A 23,096-nucleotide genomic window follows, 5' to 3' on the forward strand; every position below is an offset into this window, starting at 1 on the left:
CGCAATACAGCATAACTCGGGGAGCGGGCTGCAGCAACCAGGCAGCAGATAGGTGCTGCGGCAGTGCCGGCGCTGATGCCGACGTGCGTGCTGGGTATAAATACGTGACGTGTATGTGACGAGCGTTTTTATATGTTGACGTTAGAGCTGGGGGCGGCGGCGGTGGCCTGAACCGGCTGGGCCCGTTATGTGGTCAGCGCCTGCCCGGTGGGCGCCGGAGCTGCAGGCGGTCACGGTGCCCGCCCATGTGGCACCCGCCGGGCGCACGCGCTGTCACGACCCGACTCCCGGAGCAAGAGGAGCCGCCTGCCTGAGGCACACCCCGCCGCTGCCAGGGTCGCCCTTCCGCTGCCGGCCCCGCCGCCAGTCAGCCGCCGCGCGGGCCGCTGGGGGCGGAGCGTGGCTGCAGTGGGCGGGGCCCCGCGCCCCGAGGCGGCGTCGATTGGCTGGGGGTGCGCGCGTGACACCGCCCGCCGCCCACCCGCGCGGCGGTGCTGGCGGAGCGGAGGCGGGAGCGGAGGGGTCAGGTGGGGCGGGGCGGGGCGGGCGCTGCGTTGCCCGGGCGACGGGGGCGGGCGGCGCGGCGGGGCCGGGCCGGGCCGGGCCCTCCCGCCATGGGCTGCCCGGACGCTGTCAGCGGGATAAGAGCGGAGCAGGCGGCCAGGCGCGCTGGCTCCGGCGGGGCGAGGAGCGGGTAAGGGCGGGGCGGGCAGGGCAGGGCACCGCCACCTCCGGCCTGGGGTTGCGGGGCTGGGGGATCCCGCCTGGCGGCGCGGCGCAGGGCCGGGTGGGGGAGGCCAGTAGCTCGGCGGGCGGAGGCCCCGCGGCCGGTTTCGGCATGGGGGCGGGCCGGGAGCCGCGGTGCGTGGGCCGGGGCGGGCTGTCAGGCGGCGCCGGCCGCCTCGGTGGAGTGAGGATGCCCGTTGGTGGCTCTGGGCGGCCCGGTGGCAGGAGGCGGAAGAAGCAGCAGCAGCCGGCGGTGGCGCAGGCGGGGCCCTGCCTGTCCACAGGCTCTCCGGGGCAGGGGCCGGGCGGCGGGGGGGGCGTGGGGAGGGTGGACACTCGGGGCCCTCCTGTTTCTGAGGGCTTCCTGGCGTTTGGCGCCTCTTTGTGAGGCGGGCTTCCGAACTCGGGGCCTCCGCTCTTACCGAGAGGCGACGCTTCAATACTCGGTGTGCAGATACGGGCTTGTCCGTCCCTTCCCGCCTCGCCGGGGTGCCGTGGGCTCGGCCCGGCGGCGGGCTGGGCTCTGCGCGGCGTCCGTGCAAAGCCGGGGCGCGAAGCCTCCCTGTCAGCGAGGCGTTTGTTGGAGATAGGAGATGACAATTGAGGAAAAGCCAATGTGGGCCGTTTACGGAAACACGATATCGTTGGTGGACGTGGAATGCAACAGTCGCAGCACTTCAGCACCTGAACTACTTTTTTTTATCCACTAAAAGGAGTGGCTAGAGGAGCAATGAGAACTCTTCTAGGTATTCCCTGAGCATGGGGTGAATGTGTGAAGATAGTCTTCTGTAGGGAAAAAAAAAACAAATCTAGGAATCAGTCGTTACCTGGTATCCCCAAATGAACTAAAAAGCTGCTTTTTACTTACCTACACAGTGAGAGGGAAGGCTGGGAAAGCAGGTGTCTCCCTAGAAATAAGAATAAAACTTCTTGTATAAGAGAAAGGAGAGCAACTGAAGAAATTCAGAAGGAGGATCAGATGACTGAATGTGGTGGCCTAGGCGCTGGAAATGTGTCTGATGTGGTTATAAATGGGAACTGGCTAGAGAAGAAAATCTGGATGGGGGAAGGCTTTTTCCTTTTTAGTTGTATTGCCGCATGAATCAGTTGGACTTCAGTATAAGGATCTAGAGAAACTTGGAGTTAGTGACACAAACTTGTGTCACTAAGGAACCCTACTGTTGCCTGTGAAGTGGTGGGACAACCTTTGGCAGAAAAACACAACCAGGAGATGTGTTTTAGTCATGTGTATGGTCATCTTATGCTAGGTAGCAGAAAAGAGATGTCTGGAAGACTTAACCCTTCCTGAAAGAAGGATCTAAGTTTGCTTGCTTGGACAAGAGACCATGTCTGCATGGAGCTTTTATCGTAATGAGACTATAGCGTGGTAAGGAAAATACTTTGCTTTTAATTGTAGGCTTACAGACCAGTAGTGCAAAGAAGAAAGTACCCTCCTAGATACCTTAGAAAAGCTGTGGTATAGTAGCTCTGAGAGTTTCTGGTGGACTCTGGTGAGTGAAGAATGAGAATGCTTTCATATATTGTCACAGATAAGAAAAAGAAATCAGCTTTTTCTAGGGTATTTTAATTTTACTCTTCTTCCTCATTGTGCTTTGGACAGAGAAGCTTGAAAGCTAAGAGCACAAGTAGCTTTCAATTGCTTACTTCTAAAACCAGAGTTAATAGTAAATGAGACCTCCGGAAGTCAGTTGTCACTTGGCTTGTAAGACTGTATAGAGATTTCTTAAGAGGAGCTTTTTAAATGTCACTCCCTTCCTGCTTTCCCTCTCTTCTTCCCCCATTAGTTTTTTTACTGTGCTCAAAGACATCTTTCCATTAAAAATGTTTAATTGTAAGAAGTTTTTCTGTTAGGTTAGTATCCATTTAATTAAGATTTTTCTTAAATGTGTTTCTTTTGCTTCCTCCTTTCTCTTAGTCCGTAGTAGGTTTTTCATGTGCCTCCACATCATTTTTTAGTGCAGTTTAAGACAATGAGAAAAGAGACTGTAAGCACCTTGAACAATAGCATAGAATCTGTTGGAAAGTAAGACATTTAATATGTAAACATTAGAAAAGAGAAACTACATTCTTAATGCTTAATAAAAGTTGCGGCTTTTATATAGTTCTCTTTACAGTTAAGCTCAAAGAGTGTAAGGAAATACTGTGAAATATGAACAAATGCTGTGTGAATCTGTCAGTTCTGTATTTTTATTGTTAGTGACTTCCTTAATAGGCCATATGTGTCCTTATTAATATACAATTGTACACCCTTGCAGTTTGTGCAGGGATCTAATTTCCTTTGTATTTGAATAATTTTGCCACTGTCGTGGTGGTCTCTTTTCAAACAAGATAATGTTGCACTGGTTCTAATACCTGTCTCTTGTGAGCAGAAGGGAGCAGAGGGAATGTAGGGTGAAATGATTATTTTGTAAGAGGATTCTGGTGCGCCAGGAAGTGATTGCTGTCCAGAACATGCCCGCTTGTCCTCTGCGGGTGAATTTAAATTCTTTGGAGTGAACAGCCGTCATTGGCAAGACCTCACTAATATCTATGTTATTCCGTTTTGAGGAGATGTCAGGCTCCTTGGGATTTCTTAGTGAAGAACTGTAGTAGCTGTTGCCTGAGATGTCACTACTTGGTATTGTTGATTCAACTTTAAGGTCTTTTTTTTGTTGTTCTATTTGTTGGAAAATTGGATTATAATGTTCGAAAAGGATTGTGGTATGCAGTGTGGGGAGGGCTCTATGTATATATGTCTGGGATTACTTTGACTCTTCCTTTCTTTTCCAGTTCAGAGATGGTTGTGAGATTGTCAGTTACTCTGGCAAATTAGTGTTAGATGAAGATTCATAGGCCTTTAGATAGTATCAAGTAATTGAGCTGTTGTCATCAGAGCTATAAGTTCCTGCGATAGCACTGATCTGGAGATGATATACCTGTTTTTAGATTGGCACAAGATCTGGTAGAAGAGATCTGTGGTTGCTTCTGTTCTGTCTCCTGGACTGATTTGGCGGAGCTGATCGAGCAGCTTGTTACTGCTGAAGGGGGAGATCTCCCTCCTCCCTTCCTCCCTTTGCTGGCAGTGACAACTGCCTGATCCCTCAACGTGGCAATTCAACAAAAAAAAAAAATCAGCTGAAAAAACAAGTTTTCTGCAAACCTGTGGAGATGAGTCAGATCGAGAAGGAACTGGATGAGTGCAGTGCTGGAGAAAGAGGAAGGGAAGAGTTGCTGGGGAGGAACAGACACCTAATTGCTAGTAATGAGTTGTCAGGTGGGCTGAGCTGCCTTGTTTAATGGTACCCTACCTGCTCCTCAGGAGGTGGGGGCTTTTGCACAGACTCAGCAGGGTGCCTGTTTCAGCTGTCCAGGTCTTTTGAGAAGAGCTAATAAAGCAGCACAATATGCATGAGAGAGATTTTCTTTTCCCCTGTTCAGAGTCAGATCTTGCAGTTGAACATGTGTTTCGGTGACTTGTTGAAATTAGTGCGTGGAAATGTCTTGCTTCCAGATAAAACACTCTGTACTGAAGGGATTCTGTGAAGAGGAAGGGAAAGGAGAAAAAGATGCCACATCCAGTCTTGAGGTTTCTCTAGTATAAACTATAGGCTCTTTATGCTTCATGTTTGCAGGCTGGGATCTGAATAAAACCCCATTTTTCTGAGAAATCAGGGTTTTTTTGTACTATTAAAGTAGAAGTGTGAGTTTTACTAGTGAGATTTTTAGGTAACTATGCTGTGTTCTGTGAAGATACAGCTTAAATCTGATGCTGAGTGTGAGACAGAACAAAATTCATTAGCTTACGTATGTTGAAGAAGGGATTGGTATGTAATGCTTTGATCAATGTGGTGAAGTCCTGGAATAGTGCTTATCTTGGTACATGTTAGTGCTGGAACTGTCATTGTATCTTTATTCTGGATATTTCTCTTAAGTTTCACTAGTTTTTTTAGTCACCACTGCACATTTCATCATCTTTCATATTCTGTAGCTGAGGTATTTTGTGGTTTTGGTGTGTTACAGAAGAGCAGGGCTTCCACTCTTCAGCCTCTCTGACTATTTCTTAAGCCTTTTCTCTCCATAAATAACTCACTGCTGCCTGCTGTTACTGTGGGTGGGATTTTGCAGTGGCCACCTGGTGGATAAGCACCAAAATGATCGTCTTCTGCACTTTTGAGCTTGTGTAGTTCACTGCAGGCATCTGGGGCTTGCCCTGTGACACTTGTGTTTGTATGGGGTTCTTGAGCCATGTGGAACTGAGGCACTGCAAGAATTACTCTTACTTACATTGTGAAAGAGCTTTTCTACGCTTTCTGGATAATTTGAAATGTGGGAAGTGGAGGACGAAAGTGATGAATGGTGGTTTGCAAAAGATGAAGACTAGTGTCTGTGTTAGAGTGGTTGAGCAAGCATCTGACAGTCTTAGCTAATCCTCACATTTGTGTATTCTTTGCCATTTTTTCCTGCACCCAGACAGTTGAGCTCATAGACTCCAGTTAAAAGCATCACCATGCTCTATGGAAAAGTATAGGAGCATGAAGTACTAAATGTGAGGTGGGAGGAGAGAGTTCCTGGTTCTTCAAATTTCTGATGGTAAAGAAAAAAACCTTTCTGCTTTCCCAAGAGAGAATTGGGAAGATGAAATATCAGAAGCAATTACTGTTGGGTAGCACCAAACACAAGGTTTCATTGGAAGCATTAAAACTGATGTTAGCTTTGTCCAGTTTTATTTCAGCAAATGCCTGACTTCATCTATTCCTCTTCAGTATTGTGGAGGCATTTACTGAAGATTATTTTTTTGGGGGGGGGGGGATGATACATGGCAAAAAGCATCTGACTAGATCTCTTAACCTCACTAAGCAAGTGACTTGGTTAGGCTTTGGTGTATTAACTAAAAGATGAGGAATGAGTAACAGAAACAGCCATCTGAAGGGATGAATAGCTCTCAGTGGAAAAGAGTGAATCAGCAAGGAAAGTATTTAAGACTTAAGGAAATATTCCTGATAGTCCATAATTGTGTTGCAGGAACTGGTAAAAGTCCAGCAATATAGATTCACTATAATATATCAAGAGCTGAAATTTGTTGAGTTTTGATTCAGTAATTATTTCAGTGTCTGTTTGAGTCTTAAAATTAACCAAAAAGTGCAAGTCTTCCGCCTTCCTGTTCCCTTTCTATTGGAACGCAAGAGTTTAACAATCCTAATTTCTAAGAATTGAGAGCAAACATTCTTAGGACTTGCTGTAGAGAAAACAAAACAAAAGCCCCACTGTAAAACTGAGTGCTACCTGAGGTACATATTTGTCTTTGTGTTACTTGCATCTTTCAATTATAAGGGGAGATTTGAGTCACTGGAGAGTGTGTGGTTTCATTCTTGATTTGTAAGTTTCAGTTAACAAAAGATAGAAGGAAAACAGAATTTCCTTTATATGTCTGGATATATAGATGAAATGCTCCAGAAGGTACTCCTAATTAATCTAGAACTATTTTTGGAAGCCTAAATTACTTCAGTTACAAAGTCAATTAGATTATTGGAGTACTGCAAAATCCTTAGCATTTGCAGAAAAAAATGATCATATAATGTTTAGTTACTGGAAATACTACTTGGCTATGTATGTAGCCTTCATCTGGCACACTTCATTCATCTCCCCAACTATCTCTCACCAGTGTAAAATCTTCGTTGTGTTCACGTGTGACAGCCAAACTTTACATTTAAAAAGTCCCCAAACTAGAGATGTCTGTTTTTTGCATTGTGGTTGGATTTAGGGTTTTCTCCAGTGGTTCAGAATTTTCTTAAATATTTGTCTATCTAGTAATGGATATACTGGGAAACTTCATATTCCTAGTGTTTATTATGTGAAATTAAGTATAATTATTGATTCTAGTTTCTCTGTTGGACTCTATACTGCTTGACTAATTTTGAGTACTGTTTAAACTTCAAGAATAAAATAAAAAACTTAGCTGTTCCTTATTTGCATTCCCACTGGAGAAAAGCTACCTGAAGTGAGATGTTATGTGAGTCATTTTGCCTGTAGTTTCTTGATTGTTGACTGGGTCTTCTGGGGCCAGTTCAGTGCAAGAGGGGTCAGCACAGCTGGAACAAATGCCTCATTACTGGAAGGCCTGGGAGAGGTACAGGGTCTGCTTCCCTAAAGCAACCAAAGCTGTCAGCACTTTGTAAAGAAGCTGTCAGACTGAGCTTAACAGAAATAACAGTGTATGAAACTCGGATATTTAGGTAAATTACTTTATTTAACACCACCTTCAGAATTGCTACCTGCTCTCTTGTCTGCATCTGATTACTAATAAAAAATACAGACTTTACTGACCAGTTTTAAAGTCCTAGAAGGAGAATTAGTCTTCTGACCGTTAACTACCTCTTTAACTCTGGTCATTGACCTTCCTATCTTACTGAATTGCTCTTTAGACACAACACCAAAATTTATCTTAAGCACTTTCTAGTTTTAATCCTCTAACTACCAAGCTTTCAGTTTTGGGAATAGCCTTTACTCATTTATATCCCTTCAGCAGAAGTGCCTCAAGATACTGCTCAACTTTTTTGCCTCTTCTATCTCTCTGAGTATTGGTGCAATCAAAATGTATAATCTTATAAACTACAGAAAGATTTGTATGGTCCTCCAGATCACGATTTGAGTGGTACATTTGTTGTTTAAAATAATCTCTAGGTAGATGCATTGTGGCCTGCGTACTTGTACTGTGGTCACAACTACAGTGTTTTTCCCAGTTCTACCAGAGACCACACGATCTGCCATACTGCAGAAGCTTGTCTCTAGCATTTTCATAGTGGTGGTGTTCAGTGCATTTCAGCTGGTTTCCATGATAGCAAGCGTATTTGTTTCTAACACTATCAATGTTGCAACGATTGTCTTTGAAGGCCCCCATCTTTCCCCATCCCTGTTCTAAGGAATGTTTATTCTTCGTGCCTGCATGCACTGGTCTGAAATATGCAAATTTTAAATGAGCTGGAATGGATTTAATGTGGCTAACTACTATATTGTAGTTACTGACTTTGGGTAGTATAAGCCACAAGCTAAGCATAAACTTGAGTGTAGCATATGTACAGGGTTAATGCATTACTTGAGTGTAGGTGGTTCTCTGAGAGCCTTTCATTAGTGCTGTACTTTTATCTTGTAGATTAATCACCTCTCATCTTTTAACCTGATTTAAGGCTCAGCAAGAATGCATTCACAGGTGTTCACATTGATGGCTAAATAAAATTCCATGTTAAATTGAGAAGCTGTCCCAAAGCCCTTGTGTAACATGCAGCTGGCTTGTGAGATTCTTTGCCATTAACTCTGTCTTGATGATATTTCATCCAGACTCAAAAGGAGGAAATTGTTGATAATCTGCTAACTTGTAAAGGGGATACAGAGCTTCATAGCTCAAGGCAGAGGCTGATAACCTGCTGAATATTAGCAAGAAGGGCTTTCCTGGCATTGATCGCTTAATCTCTGGTGCCACCTTCTTAGCATGCAGTTGGTATTGCATTGCTCTGTTCCTTTGTGACAGCTTGCATTGGTCATTGTTACAGTGAGCACTTCTTAAAACTTTGCACTAAAGGCTCCTAAAAATGTTAATCTAACACTTTTTCCAAATAAAGGTCAGATGTCAAGTAGGTATTTATATGTGGAAAATCTAGGATGACATAAAACTAAAATATTAAATATGCTATTTTTCTGCCAACAGATCTTCCCTTCCCATTTCTTACAGGATGGCACATGTAGTCAAAGTTTTTGGTAGTGTGTTGTAGGAGTAGACAGTTGGCCCTTAATTCTAGTCCCCAAGGTAGTAGTACTTTCCAAGAAGTAAAACTGAAGCATGAATAGGGTTTGATGGTGCTACATGTATTAAGTTTGAGAAATTAACTTTTTAAGCATCCTGAAATTAGTGCAACATAGTAAACTCTACTTGTAAAAGCCCTGTCATGAGTTAAACAGGTAATACAAATTCAATTTGCAAGTAGACTTTAAAATGATGAAGAACAAATCATGATGTCCATACTTCACAATCAAGTAAGATAGGAAGTTGTAGTTTAAATTAAATGTTCATTAAATGCTGTTTGTGTTTCACTACTGTGAGTATTTTAGTAGCTTATGATGCACCAAAAGCTACATCAAAAATCACTGAATTGACCTTAGTGAGACATTCTTAAAAACTACTCTCCTGACAAAGTAGACCAATTAACTAAATTAAAGTTGCTATACAGAATTATGCTAGGTATTTCATGTAAGACATGAAAGCTGTTGTCCAAGTTCCAGAAGGTATTATGCTGTTGATGCTGTGTGAGCGAGGAACACTAACACCCAAAAGAAACTTGGATGAGGTAGGGATGTTAGCCTTCCCAATCTCTAAAGCTTGCTATGTTTGAGTAATATGCAGTTTGGTCTCTACCTTACTCTAGTACAGCCTTTGTGTACTGTGTCTTCTCTCCCTGAGTTGTGAGGCCCTGGTAGGCTAGGGCTGCTGTTGAAATCCTGAGTTTTGCCAGTAGCTTCATTGTGCTTATAACGAATATTCTGCTTCTGACACCCACCACAATGATTATAGTTTTAACCTTTAGAATTACAGACCTCGAATCATACAAGCTGCATATGGTCAACTTTATTTGTAGATCTTGGGTGCATTACTTATGTAGAAACATCTTCAGCTAGTTTGCCTGTGAGCTGGCTTCCTTTTGGGGCACTCAGATCCTGTATCACTTGCTCTTTTCTTGTCACGTTCTCTCTTCTGGTTTTGGTAGTCCCTGTTTGGTCAACCTTTTTAATGCAGTTTATTATGTCTTAATGTTGTTCTTGCTTTGGTTTCCCGTCACCTATGTGCTGCTACTAGTTAGTCTTTTCATAGTCGGTGGCAGCTAATAAATGAGACAGTTGCTGGTTTGAGTTGCTTGTCCTACGAGGGCAATGGAGACTGTCTTATGCACTTTAGGGCCATTAGTAGTTTTTCCATTTAAGGGGCTGACATCTTGTCAGATACACAGAATAATGAAATGACACTATACAGTGGAAACACTAGAGATGTAAATCAGAGTTCATTCAGTGGAAGTAATGTCTGAAGATCACACTTTGGAAACTGTTGAACGGGACAACTGAATTGTGGGTAAATAGGATTTTTAGTGGTATGTAAACAAGAATATTGTATATATGTTAATCTGTTACACCTTTCTGAGTTGTACTTCTGTCATTTGTTCAGTGCTGCTGTTAGCAATAACTATGGTAGAAAAAAGTGAGATTCTAGAAAAAGTCATGTTGGGGAGAGCAGACTTAAAACACTTATGGGTCAGAATATATCACAGGAACCAGATTAAACTCTAGCAAATAAACTTCAAGTTACCTGTGAAAAAATAGACTGCCCAAGATTGGGAAGTATAGTCTGGAACAAACTTTGCGCCCAAAGAAATTACCCGTGAGTTTTTACTTCTTTCAAAAAAACCACTGAGGCCTGAAAATACATGGCAAATAATAATTTGGGAGTAAGAAGGTTTTTTCCTTCACTTACCTCACATTCAGTGTGATGCACCACAGGTCTGGATCTTGATCAGAAAAATGACATCTCTGAAACTGTTTCTGAGAAGTTGACTAGCCTGTATTTGTAATGCCACTTTGTATGTCTAGGTGTCTGTAGCCCTGCCTATGTTTGCTAATTATAGATTTAACTTGTTTATATATATCTGATAGGTATTTTGCAAAGTGTCTGTTTCTTTAATTTGGCCAGATCTAGCATAGCATTTGTCTGATCTTTTTTGCTTTTTTCCTTGGCTTTCCTATTCTACAACAGGAATGGCTAGTTTAGCCACCCATGTAACAGTGTTTCCTGACCATACAGAATATGAAAATGAGTATTTTTATTTTGTTAAGGACTATTTTTTCAGAAAGCACAGATAATATAATTCCTTAAAAATTCTGTCTTTTTTTCAGTGTAAGATATAATGCTTTCACATCCACTTAGAGGCAGAAATTTTCCAATTCTCGGGTTGTATAAACACTGAGCTTCATGGATTAAATTTTAATACTTCAGCAGCAGAACATAAGTAGACTATATACTTAAAAGAGGCTTAAGCTCCTAGAGGCAGGAAACTCAGATTTTGGGTGTTGCGAGACAAGCATCCCACGTAGGTGAAGTGGGAGTTACATATACTTTTGATTTTACATAAAAGTGGCATTAGTAAGATTATACATACTTAAACACATTTGTATATACCACACCACAGTTGCTCTGAAGGTGTCAACATACTTTCTGGTGTTCATTAAAATAATACATGTGCACCATCTTGTGAACTTGACCCACTTTTCCCTGGCAGTTAAAAGGACAGTGCATATGTCATTAAAAAGTACTGTCTTTATTTTTTACTTTTTTCTTTATTCTGGGGAGAGAGATTCTGAATAACTTGTTTAGAGATAGTATTGATCTAGTGGATAATACAGAAGACTAACAGCTTGTTACTGAACTCCTTGGTGAAATCAAGGACTGTCAGAAGTAGAACTGTGCCAAGAAAATTGATGTCTGCCTGCAGTCTTATGATAAATTCTGTATGTTAAGAGGTTGTTTTTCATATGCAACCTAATGGCTGGAGCATCACTGCCTTAGTATGTTTTAATAGGTTGTCTGCTTCTATAATCCCAAATAGTTAACAAACAATAGCAAAGGACAGAGCAGAGAATGGTTGTAAATGAAGAGTAAGTAGGTCTTCTGTGGAGCTGGAGTGTTATCTGGTGTGTCTGTTTTGAGAATGAACCAAACTTGAAGTGTCTTGTTTTTGCTCATTTGCTCATGTTTTTGAATATCGGAGTTGTTGGATGGTTAGCAAATGTTTACTGCCTTTTATAAGCTACCTTTTTGGCTGTTAGCTTTGCATTGGTAAAACAAGGCATCAAAGTGTCTCAAGCTTTCTGTTGATGCTCTGCTTGAATTGCAGGTTCCTGTTTTCTTAAAGGCTTGTGTGTTGCTCCTGCGGTGTAACCTATTTTGGCAGTGTCAGCTGGGTATTTGTTTCTAGCCTGTTTAAAGCTTTGAATGACATTAGAAGGATGGAAAAGGAAGAATGCTGATTTCGACAACGTGTTAGTTTGAGGCTTTACTTGCATTTCACCGTCAGGTACAGACCTCAAGACAGCACTGTAGGACATGTTCCAGTTTTGTTCCAGGCCATGCTAGATATGTATTTCTCTGTTGCGCTCTCTCATGCTCTACTTTCCTTTCCTTCTGCAGTTTGCACAGAGGAGTTAATTGTAGTATTCCCTTAGTTTTAATGTTGACACATTTCTTGAAGAAGGCAGTCGGATTTGGTTCCTGCTACTAACAAGATAAACTGAGTTTCTATAATAAATCTGGCAATCTGTGCTACAATTGCAAAAGCCTACTATGGAGTGTCTTAGTGTTAATAATGTGCCAATAATGCTCTTCATTATGCCTGTTGTCCTCTGCTAACAGACGCTTGAGCTTAAATTGAAAGTTTAAGGCCAAAGTAAATGTGATTGATTGAAATCACTGATATAATCATATGAATGTTAAAACCATTGAAGAGGTTACAAGCATGTTCTCCAGAGTGTAAATGTTAAGTACAAGCAATGAGGCTGGGACAAGTATTTGCTAAATGGAATTAATAATGTATGAAGTAAATGCAGTGTTTATTGGCCGGTGGTGACCCATATTCCCATATTCTTTAATCTAGAGAATGGGTAGAAGGGCTACAAGTTTTGAACTGGAGGTCAGAAATAACTGGATTGTACAATGGCTTATAGAAAATACATTTTTTCAAAGTGTTAATTCTAATACTGACTAAAGGCGTCATTGTGCTCTGTACCCAGAAGGACTTGCAGTCATGCCTGGTCCACATTTGTCTCTTATCTGAAACAGAAAACTAGGGAAGGTAATTAAATTTAACAATTTCATGTAGCTGTATGCTCTCTACTCATCTCTGCATGATCTGTAAAATAGCTTCTTATAAGTTTATTTTTCTTATGAGACTGGCTGTCACTCCTCTAGTGCAGTAAAGTACTCATAAACTGGTAGATAAGGCTGCTTTTATCGAAGATAACAGTGAGCTACAGGAACTTATGGCTTGCAGGTGGCTGGTATCTGCCATGTGTATCTTCTTAGGTATGTTATCACTTTGTTTTACTCAAGCAGTCAAGCCTGACTATGCAGCTGTATGAGCAGTACTCAGTAGCATGTTCATTTTAGGCTGATATAACTATTTACTGATGAGCAATTTGAAGAAATTTATTGACATCTACTGCACAACCAATAGAGGTGGTTTGGGTAGTTCCTTTTTTGCTAGTACTCTAAAACTAACATTTTAAAAATCTTTCTTTTTTAAAAAAATAAAAGGCTGTGGGGAGGTAGGCTTATTAGAGCACTACTTTGGGATGTTGTGTGATTTGGAGCCCACCACCAAAAGTTCTGCCTCTCCCTTACTCTTGCTGTAGTTGTTAGACAACTGTTACTGAAAGTAATAGCTTAAATTAGTATTACGGGATTTTGACTTCATTTGGCTTAATACTGTACTACAATGCTGCTGTATTCACTTAGTAATTCCTACTTTTTATTGTTTTACTGGACATTCCAGCTTTTCTGGGCAATGCTTTGCTGAAAACATACCCAAGTAAAAGGCCTAGTTCACTCTCATACACAGGGTACTAGCTCTGACTCTGAGTTTTTGTTGCATTTTCCTCATTCCCCAAATTGCACTGATGTTAGAGGTAATACCGTCTAATCATTAGCACTACATAAAGTTAGTATATTAATTACTCAGTATTCAAGACTGTTAAATTGGTCTTATTTTTAAGTTCCATCCTTTAAATTATTTAAAGAACACTTGGTATTTTCTTCTAAAGGCTTAAAGTCCACTGAAGTAAGTACGAAGCATTCCTATACTTTAAGGTGCTCAGCTGATGAGTAACTTCATAAAAATGGAAAGAAGTTCAGAGAAAATACAAGTTTCAAGTGCAGGAAATAAATTTGCACCACAACAGCAAATAGAAAATCAGTCCCTTGAGAGCTGGTGCAGACAGGGCCGGAGGGCAGACATGAAATGGGCTGAATTATGAAGGTGATAGAAAGATGGGCATGAAGAAGGCAGATTATATGTGAATGTCTGATCATTCATGGCTAAGTGATTTATTTTTAAACCTTGTGGATTTTTTCCTTTTAGAAATAAATACTATCTAGTAGAGGTAGAATTTATGAAATATGATCATATTCTTCTAGAGGGTGAACTGGAATTTAAGAATGTGATTCTTTTTTTCAGAGCTTACTGTGTGAAGCCCTGACACATTGTGTATTCCAAAGCTGCAGACATTCCATTGGGACTGCACACAGCAGTGGTGAACTGAGATTCTGGTAGGTTTCTTTCTGCTCTCTTATGGCTTAGATCATGTGTTATGTTTTAGGTTTTGAGATTTTTCCCTAGATATGATCCCCTCTGAAGTCTAAAGAGAGGTCAAGGCACTCTACCTCAGCACAGGTGTTTTGTGTAGCATCTGCTTCCATATTACCAGGTACCACAGCAGTTAAAGATGTGTCACTTGAAACAAAAGAAGAATTCTGCAGTAGAGTTCTTACTTAAAGCAAATTGGCTCACGTATTTTCTTGGAGTAAGATGAAATGATGTGCTGCTAGGGTTTAGTATCAGCATACCACAAGCTGCAACAGAAAGAAGGTGACAAGTAAGCCGAAACCTTAAAGTGGGGATGGATTTTTTTATTTTTGAAAACAAAACAACCCCCCAAAAACCACCTCTGCAGTGTATTTGCTATGTTACAGCATCAGCAGGGCAAGTTGTTCACGGAGTTCTTTGAAAAGCAATCTACTTCAAGTGCTCAAATCACTTGTCAGGAAACAAATACGAAGTGAAGAAGGTTGTCTGTGCATATGCAACTTTTTCCTGAAAGCTTCTTAAAATTTCTCTGTTCTCTTTGTATTGCTCTCTGCCTCTAGCTTCAAGATGGGATGAATGAGGTTATATCTGAAACTGTTTCCAAAGACAAGTTTGTGCTGTCAGTCTGTTTCAGAACTTAATTGCAGAAAAAGAAGTAGGTACAAGTGCTAGCTACTTCTCAGTTGTTGGAACGAGTACTTCTAAAAGAGCTTAATTTTCCAGCATGGTATCTTTCCATTTTTTTCTGCAATGTGGAATGAGGGCATCTTAATTCCTTGCCAATTCTATATTAAATTTTTGCCTTAAGAATACATGCTTGATGTCATTTTGCATTAGCATCAACAAAATAGTACTTTATCTATCACTGATCACATCAACTGATGTTGAGAATTCACCCTTTTGCTAGAACATGGTAATATATATGTTAAATCCATGTAACAGTGCAAGCAGTGCAGGAAACCTGGAAACTGAAGTTTCAGATGGAAGGACACTAAAACATGATGGACAGTGTATTTTTGCATCTTCTAATAGTCTGGTACAGCTGCAAAACCACTAGCTTCTTAAGCTATTAAGTTGTAATGAATTGTGAATATTAGCTGTACAGATAAGTTGGTTTTCTGTGGGGCTGTGGATGAAACGTTTTCCCCAAGCCCTCAAAGGGGAGAAGCAGGGGGTGTGCAATTATTAGGAGCTTGCCTAGAGAACCTACAGTTTGTCTCTCCTTCCTTAAGGAGGTCTTTCATGTAATGATCATGCTCATAACAATTTTAAGCTGAAAGGTGAAGTTTTTTTTACCTGACACCTAAGAATACTAAAATAATGAATTTAGACTTTTTTTCTTTTCCTATCCCCATCTTTCCCCTCCCCCAATTAATTAATCGTGTATGTAATAAATGTCTTTTGAGTGCTCACCTAGAGACCTTTGTCGTTAAATATCTTTGAGGCTTTTCTTGGTTACTACCCTTTGCAATCCTATTGATAGCACATGCATTTTTGGCTTTTCACTGTCTAGAGAATGAGGATTTAACTTCTAGGCTAGCTTACAACTGGAGCACTCCAATTTGTGGATGCTTCCATAAATGTGGGTTTGGACAGTTTATAATCTTGATGTGCCAGTGGATGTAACTTCTGATAATTCTAGGGTTTTGTTAGAAACTGGATTCAAGATTTGAAAATGGTAGCAAAAAAAAATCCTGAGAGGTTGCAGAAATAAACGTTGCCTCTGCAATTATTGGTGTCTGTCTTCTAGGAAATGGCAGAGGAAGTATTATGCAGTCAGATGAAACCATACATTAGGATTTAAAGCATATTTAAGGAGGTCTTCAACTGTGTTTTAGTAAATAAGAGTATTTCAGGAGGATTAAAATAGCTTTTTACTTTTCTAAGACTAAATACACTCTACAGATGTGAGGGGAATTGTGATAATGAGAAACTTGAAGTTTTAAAATGAAAAATTAATAAACCCTTTGACAGTTTAGCTTACAGCAAGGACTATGGGGTATTGGGGCTTTATGAATGCAATAGTCTCTGTAACAACTCAAAGTGATTGCTATAATCTTTTTGCTCTTTGTGCAGAGCTCACAAAGACAGGGCTGGTGGTTGTGTTGTTTTGACTTTTTTGCTACAGCATATACTAGGGGTAACTGTCATGCTGTTTCTGGCCATTCTGAAGTGAATGCAGAGATTGCTGCTCTGTATTGTTACCTTAGTCTTTTCTTTGACTAATTACAGCTAAACCAGGTGTAGTTTAAAGTACTCCTCTTGCAGGCGGGGGGAAATGCATTGCCTGTTCTGATCCTGTTAGGACTGAAGGGAGTTAAAGGGGTAGGAGAGAAGAAGTAACTCTTAAATTGTTTTAGTGGACTGTACAGAGCAGATACAATACTGTTCCTTTCCACTTTTATTAACTACATCTTCCCCGGTGCTAAATTAATGAAGACTGGCTATCTGTCAGGACGAAAGAAAGGCCAGGTTTAAAACGCATTTACGTCAGCAACTGACTGCACAATTGTTTCTCATACTACCCATCACTTGTACCTAGAGCTGCAAGTGCTTCAAGTATTATGTATGCAGGTAGTGATCATTAAAAATTCATACTGTTTCTAGAGGCAAGTGTTTGAATTTGCATACCTAGCCCATTTTAAATTTTGAAAACTAATGAACTTTACGTTAACTTACCTTACATGCACCAATTATTTTCCCTGTAATAGGATTTTGGTTATGCATAATCATAAGCTAAAAGTGAAAACTAGAACTTAAAGCTCAAAAACCCCTCAAGGACTTTTCTTAAACTTCAAATAGCTATCAGAAGATGAGTTTTAAAAACAAAGAAATTGCTTATGAACCATGATGTATTTCTCTTTTATAAATGGGTGAACCAGGGGTGGTATTTCCAGAATATATTTGCTTTTTCTTCCAGATAGAAGATAAATGTGTTAAGCTGGCAAAGTAATTTTGGTAAGAATTTTCATGTTAATTCTACAATGAATGTTGTTATATGTACAAGTATTCAGTCTCGCCACTAAAAGGAGCTTTCTGTACCATTAGTACTAGCAAACTTGCTCTTTCTTACAAGGTCTTATTTTTTACCTAATAACTGCCTGTAGATATTACTTGATTAAGCAGTATTCATCTACCTGTTACATTTAAATGGTATATTGAAAGTTATTTGGCTCTCTTTTTGCATGTTCTATGCTTGGACCTGATTAAAATATTTTACTTTTGAAGACTTTACTTAAGCTGTTTATATAGAAATAAAAGGAGTTAAATATGCAATATTATTCATTAAGTGGGTTTTATGTGGATTCACTGTTCTTGTTTAGCTGCCATCATGGATTTTTGCTTCCTCAGTGATCCTCTTGAGAGTTTTCTGTGGCCCAGTCCTGTGCTTCTTGTGTTGTTTGATTTAATGTTTTGTTTTAAATGTTTCAACATGTACTAGTGTTGACCAACAAAAGAATGCTGTGGCATAAGAGAAAACAAAAAAGTGTTTTTATAAGATAGCATGAATAGATGAAGTGTGTGAGTGCCTTGTGTGCATTATCTAAAGTAAAATTAATCAGTTTAGGAATCGGTGCCAATGCTTTTGGTATTTTCTCCTGAACATGTGCAGTAGAATTGTATCTTGAATTAAGTACACTGTAGTAGTGACTGCCACCCACTCAGTCTTGCTTGAAGGAAAACACTGTGAGAGCTGGCAAGTCTAAAGCATTTTGTTTCTGAAACTCCCATGTTTATCTTAAATCATTATATTTTTTCCCCCTTGAAAAAATCTGCATGATATTGGAACACATAACATGGTAGAAGATAGTGTGTTCAAATAAACTATTAAAGGACATGTTTTCTGTAAAATGCTGTGTAAAAACTGCCTGTTTTCGCCTTATGCTTCAGGTCAAATACTTTTAGAAGCAGATGAAGGCTGAAGCTCACATCTGGGTTACAAAGAAAAGCTGAAACAGTGTCATTAGTTATTGTTTATGCAGCAGAAGGGAATGCTTATGTCATGGGCTTTTACCTGATAGATTTATAAAATGAATGTTTGGGGTTATGGGCTGTTAGCTAAAGTTCCACTGAAATAAATGAAATTCTCTAAGCTCATCCTTCCCACTCCCTCCCACCCTACATTGGTATATCAATTCCTCAGTTCTGCAGACACTCTACCCTTTGGGGGTCGGGATGCAGGGAAGAAACATTCTTCTCTTCCCCTAGTCTGTTTTCCATAAGGAATGTATTTTTCCAATGAACTTAATTTCTGTACTTTCATCTACTTACAGCTCAGACATGAGCAGTGCCAGTAACTCACTGGCTCGGGAATTCTTGACAGATGTCAACAGACTGTGCAATGCAGTGGTACAGCGGGCAGAGGCCAAGGAAGATGAAGAAGAAGAAACGCATATGGCAGCACTGGGACAATATTTGGTTCAAGGCCGTGGGTTTATTTTGCTTAACACTCTGAACTCGACTATTGATCAGGTAGTAGTTTTTCTTACCTGGTTGTAATTTTTGTATCGAGCTTTGACCCTGGATTTGTCTGGCTCATGTTCTTGGTGCTGGTTTTCTTGCCTTTTTATGGTAGAGTATGAGTGAGTTGTGAAGACTAGAAGTTTAAAAGGGTATGTTGCAGTTGCATTCTGTCCTTCAGCAAGAATAGAAAAAGAAAAAATAGCTAATTGTGTACCTGTTTGCCAGCTGATATTGATGATTGCTAAACTTTTGACTAGTTAAGGCTTGTGTAAAGCTCAAGTGCAGTAGCTGGGTGGTGAGAGGCAATAGGTTAGTATTTTCAAGATGAATGTTTACTGAACCTGCAGTACAAACTGAAGTTCTTAATTTGATAAGGTCCTCCGGTTTAAGGCAATAAAATAAAATCAAATATATACTTTTTTATATGGACTATGAGGTATATTTTTGCTCTTTAAGTAACTTGCTCTTAAACCTAATAGAAAGTAAATATTTTTTTAACTTTAGCTCAAAAGAGAACATTTTAGAAGAGGTGATTGGTTTATATTATTCTTCAATATAAAAAGTCTAGCACACATCCCTCTAGCTGCAGATGTCAACTTCATTATCTTCTCCTTCCTCTTCAACACTACTGGATATATACTAAGCAATGGGTAGGATGAGATGTGCATTAAGTCTTTGTGCTTTGAAACTGCAGATCCCAGTGTTTAAAAATAATGAACCAAGTGAATTCTGGTTGAGTTTATTCAGTCCTTGTCTTAAGTGAGGTGAGCTGTTAATGCTGGTCAGATTCATTGTGGAGGTTTGCCTTTCCTTCATGAGGTGACTTGTGGTAAGACTCCAGCCAGGTCTGCTGGCTTGGTTCTGGATTCCAGTAGGTGCACGGGCTAAACAGTAAATCCGCAAGACTGCAATCATAATTTCTAAGAAGAATCCTTACCGCTTCTAGAGCTGTGGGTTTTTTAAATGTCACTTGAGTACTGCATAGTTGCTGTTAATAGAGGCCTCAGGCTAGGGCTGCTGGAAAAACAGCTGGCTTCCATGTAAGAAGGAAATGAGGGATTCCATGTGCCTCCTCTCCAATAAAAACCCACTTCTGAAGTAGAAGGGGAAAAAAGCTTGTGTCATTCTTCATGCAACATAAGCAAGTCAGGAATTATTGGTTGACAGAATGTTTAAGAAAGGTGGGGGGAAGAGGAACTTGATTATTGATGAAAGTCAAAATCTGGAAGCACACCGCTGAAATTTGAAAAGTTAATATTTTGCTTTTTCCAGTCTTATGATTGTGCTTTGAATGCTGTATTGCTCATTCCCATTCCTAATTCATTTGCTTCGCTGAGAATACCTTTAATAGCGGAAGAGTTGGAAGAATGTCTTTGAAAAAGCTTAGTTTTCAGGTCTAATGGTATTGTATCAATAGTTTTAGATTTTTAACTTTCATTTAAATTGATAGTATCATCAGACAAATATTAACTTTTTGTTATACATATAGCTCTGTATATATAACTGTATATATTTTTATATATTACAGTAACTGTTTAAGTTGCTTATCTCCATACTTTTTAATTTCATTGCTACCTTGAATTTTTGGAGAAGGATTTTGCTTCAGCTGCATATACCTGAATGGTGTCAGCTGCCAAAATGCTCAAGTCAGCTTTTTGTGTATTAGAAGTTTTGGATCTTTAGGGCTGAAACCATTTTGATAGTGCTGTGTAGCACCCAGTAAAGGAATTTTGAATTCTGTGCCTTCTACTGTTCCTCTCTGCATTGAAATTCTTAGTGTATAAGGCTTAGAATCCCTGTAGGAATGAGGGATTTTCTAGTGGCTATTCTGGGTTTTGGGTTTTGTGTGTGGTTTTTTTTTTTAATTAAGAGTAACCTTCCCTCTTTCTTCCCATAAAACTTTACCTTTCTATTGTGAGTCAATAACATCACTTGATAAGTGTAAGCTTTTTTTCATTTGCTTTAAGGTGTCATTTTGAAGGTAGAAAGTTTTCCGTAAAGTTCTTAAAATTTACATTTTTGGAACTACTTAAGTTTCAAACTTGGGCTTCATGTTGGCTTTGTTTAAATCAGCAAGTTCTTTGCTTCTGACTCTTCTGGTTTGTTCTTCGGGTGAAAAATTCCTTCAGCAAGAGGGATTAGGAGATACTAATATAGAAACAGTTGCAGAGGTGTAATATCTTGGATGCTTTCTGATTGGCTCTAGTTAATGATTGTAGCACTCTGCAGTTAGGTCATTCTTTTTCAGTGCATAAAGCCGCAGAAAGGCATATGGAACTGAGTGTTGAATAGCTTTGTAAAATAAAGAAGGCTAATCTATTTTTTAAAGGTACAAAAAACTGTTGTTTCTATTTTGCTTCTAACATAGGAGCTGACATGTCGGGAAGAACTTCTGACCCTCCTCCTGTCACTTCTGCCATTGGTGTGGAAAATCCCTGTCCAAGAAGAAAAAGCAACGGGTATGTTTTATCACTTAAAGATTAATGACTTAAAAGAAGTGGTTTGTGTATTACTACGGAGCCTAGGACTCCTGACTAAAGAGTAGTAGTTCATTGTAATACTTATTATCTTAACACAGAACAAGGATGTGGATCCTGCAGAGAATTTAAACTCAAAATACTAATGTTCTATCAGTGTACAAGGAAGACTGAAATTGTACAGAGAAGGTAAAAGCTCTTGGTCAATGTCAAAGGCAGTGCTCACATTATTGTGTAGCTGAACTTGGTGGTGAGATTGTTTTCTTCTTTCCAGGTGATTTGGGAGGGAAAGAGATTTGAAAGAGTATATGATATTTTTGCTAACGTGAAGAGTTTCATGATGAGTGGAAGGGGAAAACATACTGAATAATTTTAAAACCAGTGTTACATGGACACTAGAGAGAACGAGACAGACTTTTTCTTCTGAAATTAAAGAATCGGGAAGTAGACAATAAGCTTAAAGCCAAACAGTGGTCAGAGTATTAAAGTGTGGTATCAGGGAGACAGGCCCTGCAAAATAGTGTTGGTCCATTCCTTAGAAAAGGTGTTCTGTGTCAGAAACTGATGTGCTAATTGTGGAATCAAATCACAAGGGTTCAGCTGACAAAGAGATAGTTTGAAGTGAATTAAAGAAATGAAAGGGGTGGTACAAAATAAACTCCACAAAAACTGAACCAGGAAATGGCAGCAATTTGGTTTTGGGCTCTTGCATGTCTGGTACATTCTTTTCCCTATCGGAGGATAAAACAAATGAAGTTATCTGTCTGTTTGAGAGAGTTCCTAAGGATTCTCACTTGAAGCTTTCCCAATGGTTTTGTTATTTTAATCTCCTGCAAACTGAAGGCTTCTGTTAATGTTTGTAGGCTTGAAGTATTTAAAGTGCCAATTTTGTAGCACTTCCATATAATAAACTTTCCTCCTTGCTCAGGTGCATCATTCTATCATGTTCCCGTAAGCATGATTGAATTTAAAAAAAAAAAAAACATTTTGGTTGTCTTATTAAAGCTTTGTCTTTTCCAGGGTTAGTTTAAAATGCTGTTGTATAAATAGGTTTTAAGGTGTTCTGGTTTTGCACTCTGCATAATGTACAGTTTTTGCCTTCTATAAATTTTCCTCGCTTAGTACTGATGCAGTAACCATGATGTATATTCAGTTGTGCACTTTTTCTTGGACTGAAAAACTCACCTGTGTTAGGCAGCTTTTTTCTTTCTGTGCAGGAAATATCCTTTGTTTGATGAAGTACTCCTGGTTAATCTCCTGCCTCCAAAGCAGATGATGTTTCTTCCTTAAGCATCACAACTATGACTTTATGAAACAGCAAGGCACAGTCATGCTTGCACATGGAAGCATCTTTTCTTTCAGTTTGATTAATGATTATATTTATTGCATGGGCTTTTGGGGGTTGGGGCTGTTGTTAACTATCACACTTTGTAAATATTAAACTTACTGGATGGTGGGTACTTGCTGTTTTAGGCTAGGTATTTTACTAGCCAAAACAGCCAGGTACAGTTCTGTCACTACTTAAAAATGACTATTTATTTTTATCCAAGAACATACAGACTTTTTTCTCTGCCTGCTTTTTTGACAGTTTATGATCTGCATTTACCAATGGTGGTACTTGCATTTTATTCTTCAAAATCATCTTGCCCATTGAATCAGATTTAAATTTTATACTTGCTATTTTATACTGCGTACTTCAAAGTTTGCTTTGGCTTGTCTCGGCTTTTGTGGGAATATTTAGAACCCTAAAACGTCATTCTTTTCCAATCTCCTGCTTGTCCCTGACCTTTTTAAAATACTTCTATTTCTGCTTTTTGTTTGGAACAATTAATGCTGAAGTAGAGACTGAGGTCTGTATACTTGAAGATCTGTGCTGTTTCTAAGTAGAGAATTTTTTTTCTATTACCACTACTATGCTAACAACCTCTTCATGCATTCTAAGAGGACTGAGTTAACATACCCAGTTCCTATAGCAGCTGAGTAGCGAACAGTGACAATGGGTCATCAAGTTGAGAAAGGCCTTTTTTCCTCCCCT

At 39.8% G+C, this 23,096-nt stretch overlaps 1 protein-coding gene across 5 annotated transcripts in view; it reads left to right on the top strand.

The window, feature by feature from the left end:
* The first annotated feature begins 567 nt into the window (after nucleotides 1–567).
* Nucleotides 568–23,096, top strand: part of LYST (lysosomal trafficking regulator) — an 86,060-nt gene continuing 63,531 nt past the window's right edge. For 4 of the 5 annotated variants that reach the window (XR_012659933.1, XM_075089442.1, XM_075089444.1 and 1 more), the window contains exons 1-5: nucleotides 568–694; nucleotides 13,992–14,083; nucleotides 17,041–17,078; nucleotides 18,395–18,593; nucleotides 20,953–21,043. Coding sequence is in view for 4 of the 5 variants with exons in the window: in XM_075089442.1 (XP_074945543.1) it covers nucleotides 18,402–18,593; nucleotides 20,953–21,043 (283 nt within the window). In the remaining variant the exon portion in view is untranslated. The remainder of the gene's footprint in view (nucleotides 695–13,991; nucleotides 14,084–17,040; nucleotides 17,079–18,394; nucleotides 18,594–20,952; nucleotides 21,044–23,096) is intronic. The other variant, XM_075089443.1, reaches the window with a different exon arrangement.

This window comes from Phalacrocorax aristotelis, chromosome 3 (genome assembly GCF_949628215.1).
Source record: "Phalacrocorax aristotelis chromosome 3, bGulAri2.1, whole genome shotgun sequence".
Taxonomy (NCBI): domain Eukaryota; kingdom Metazoa; phylum Chordata; class Aves; order Suliformes; family Phalacrocoracidae; genus Phalacrocorax; species Phalacrocorax aristotelis.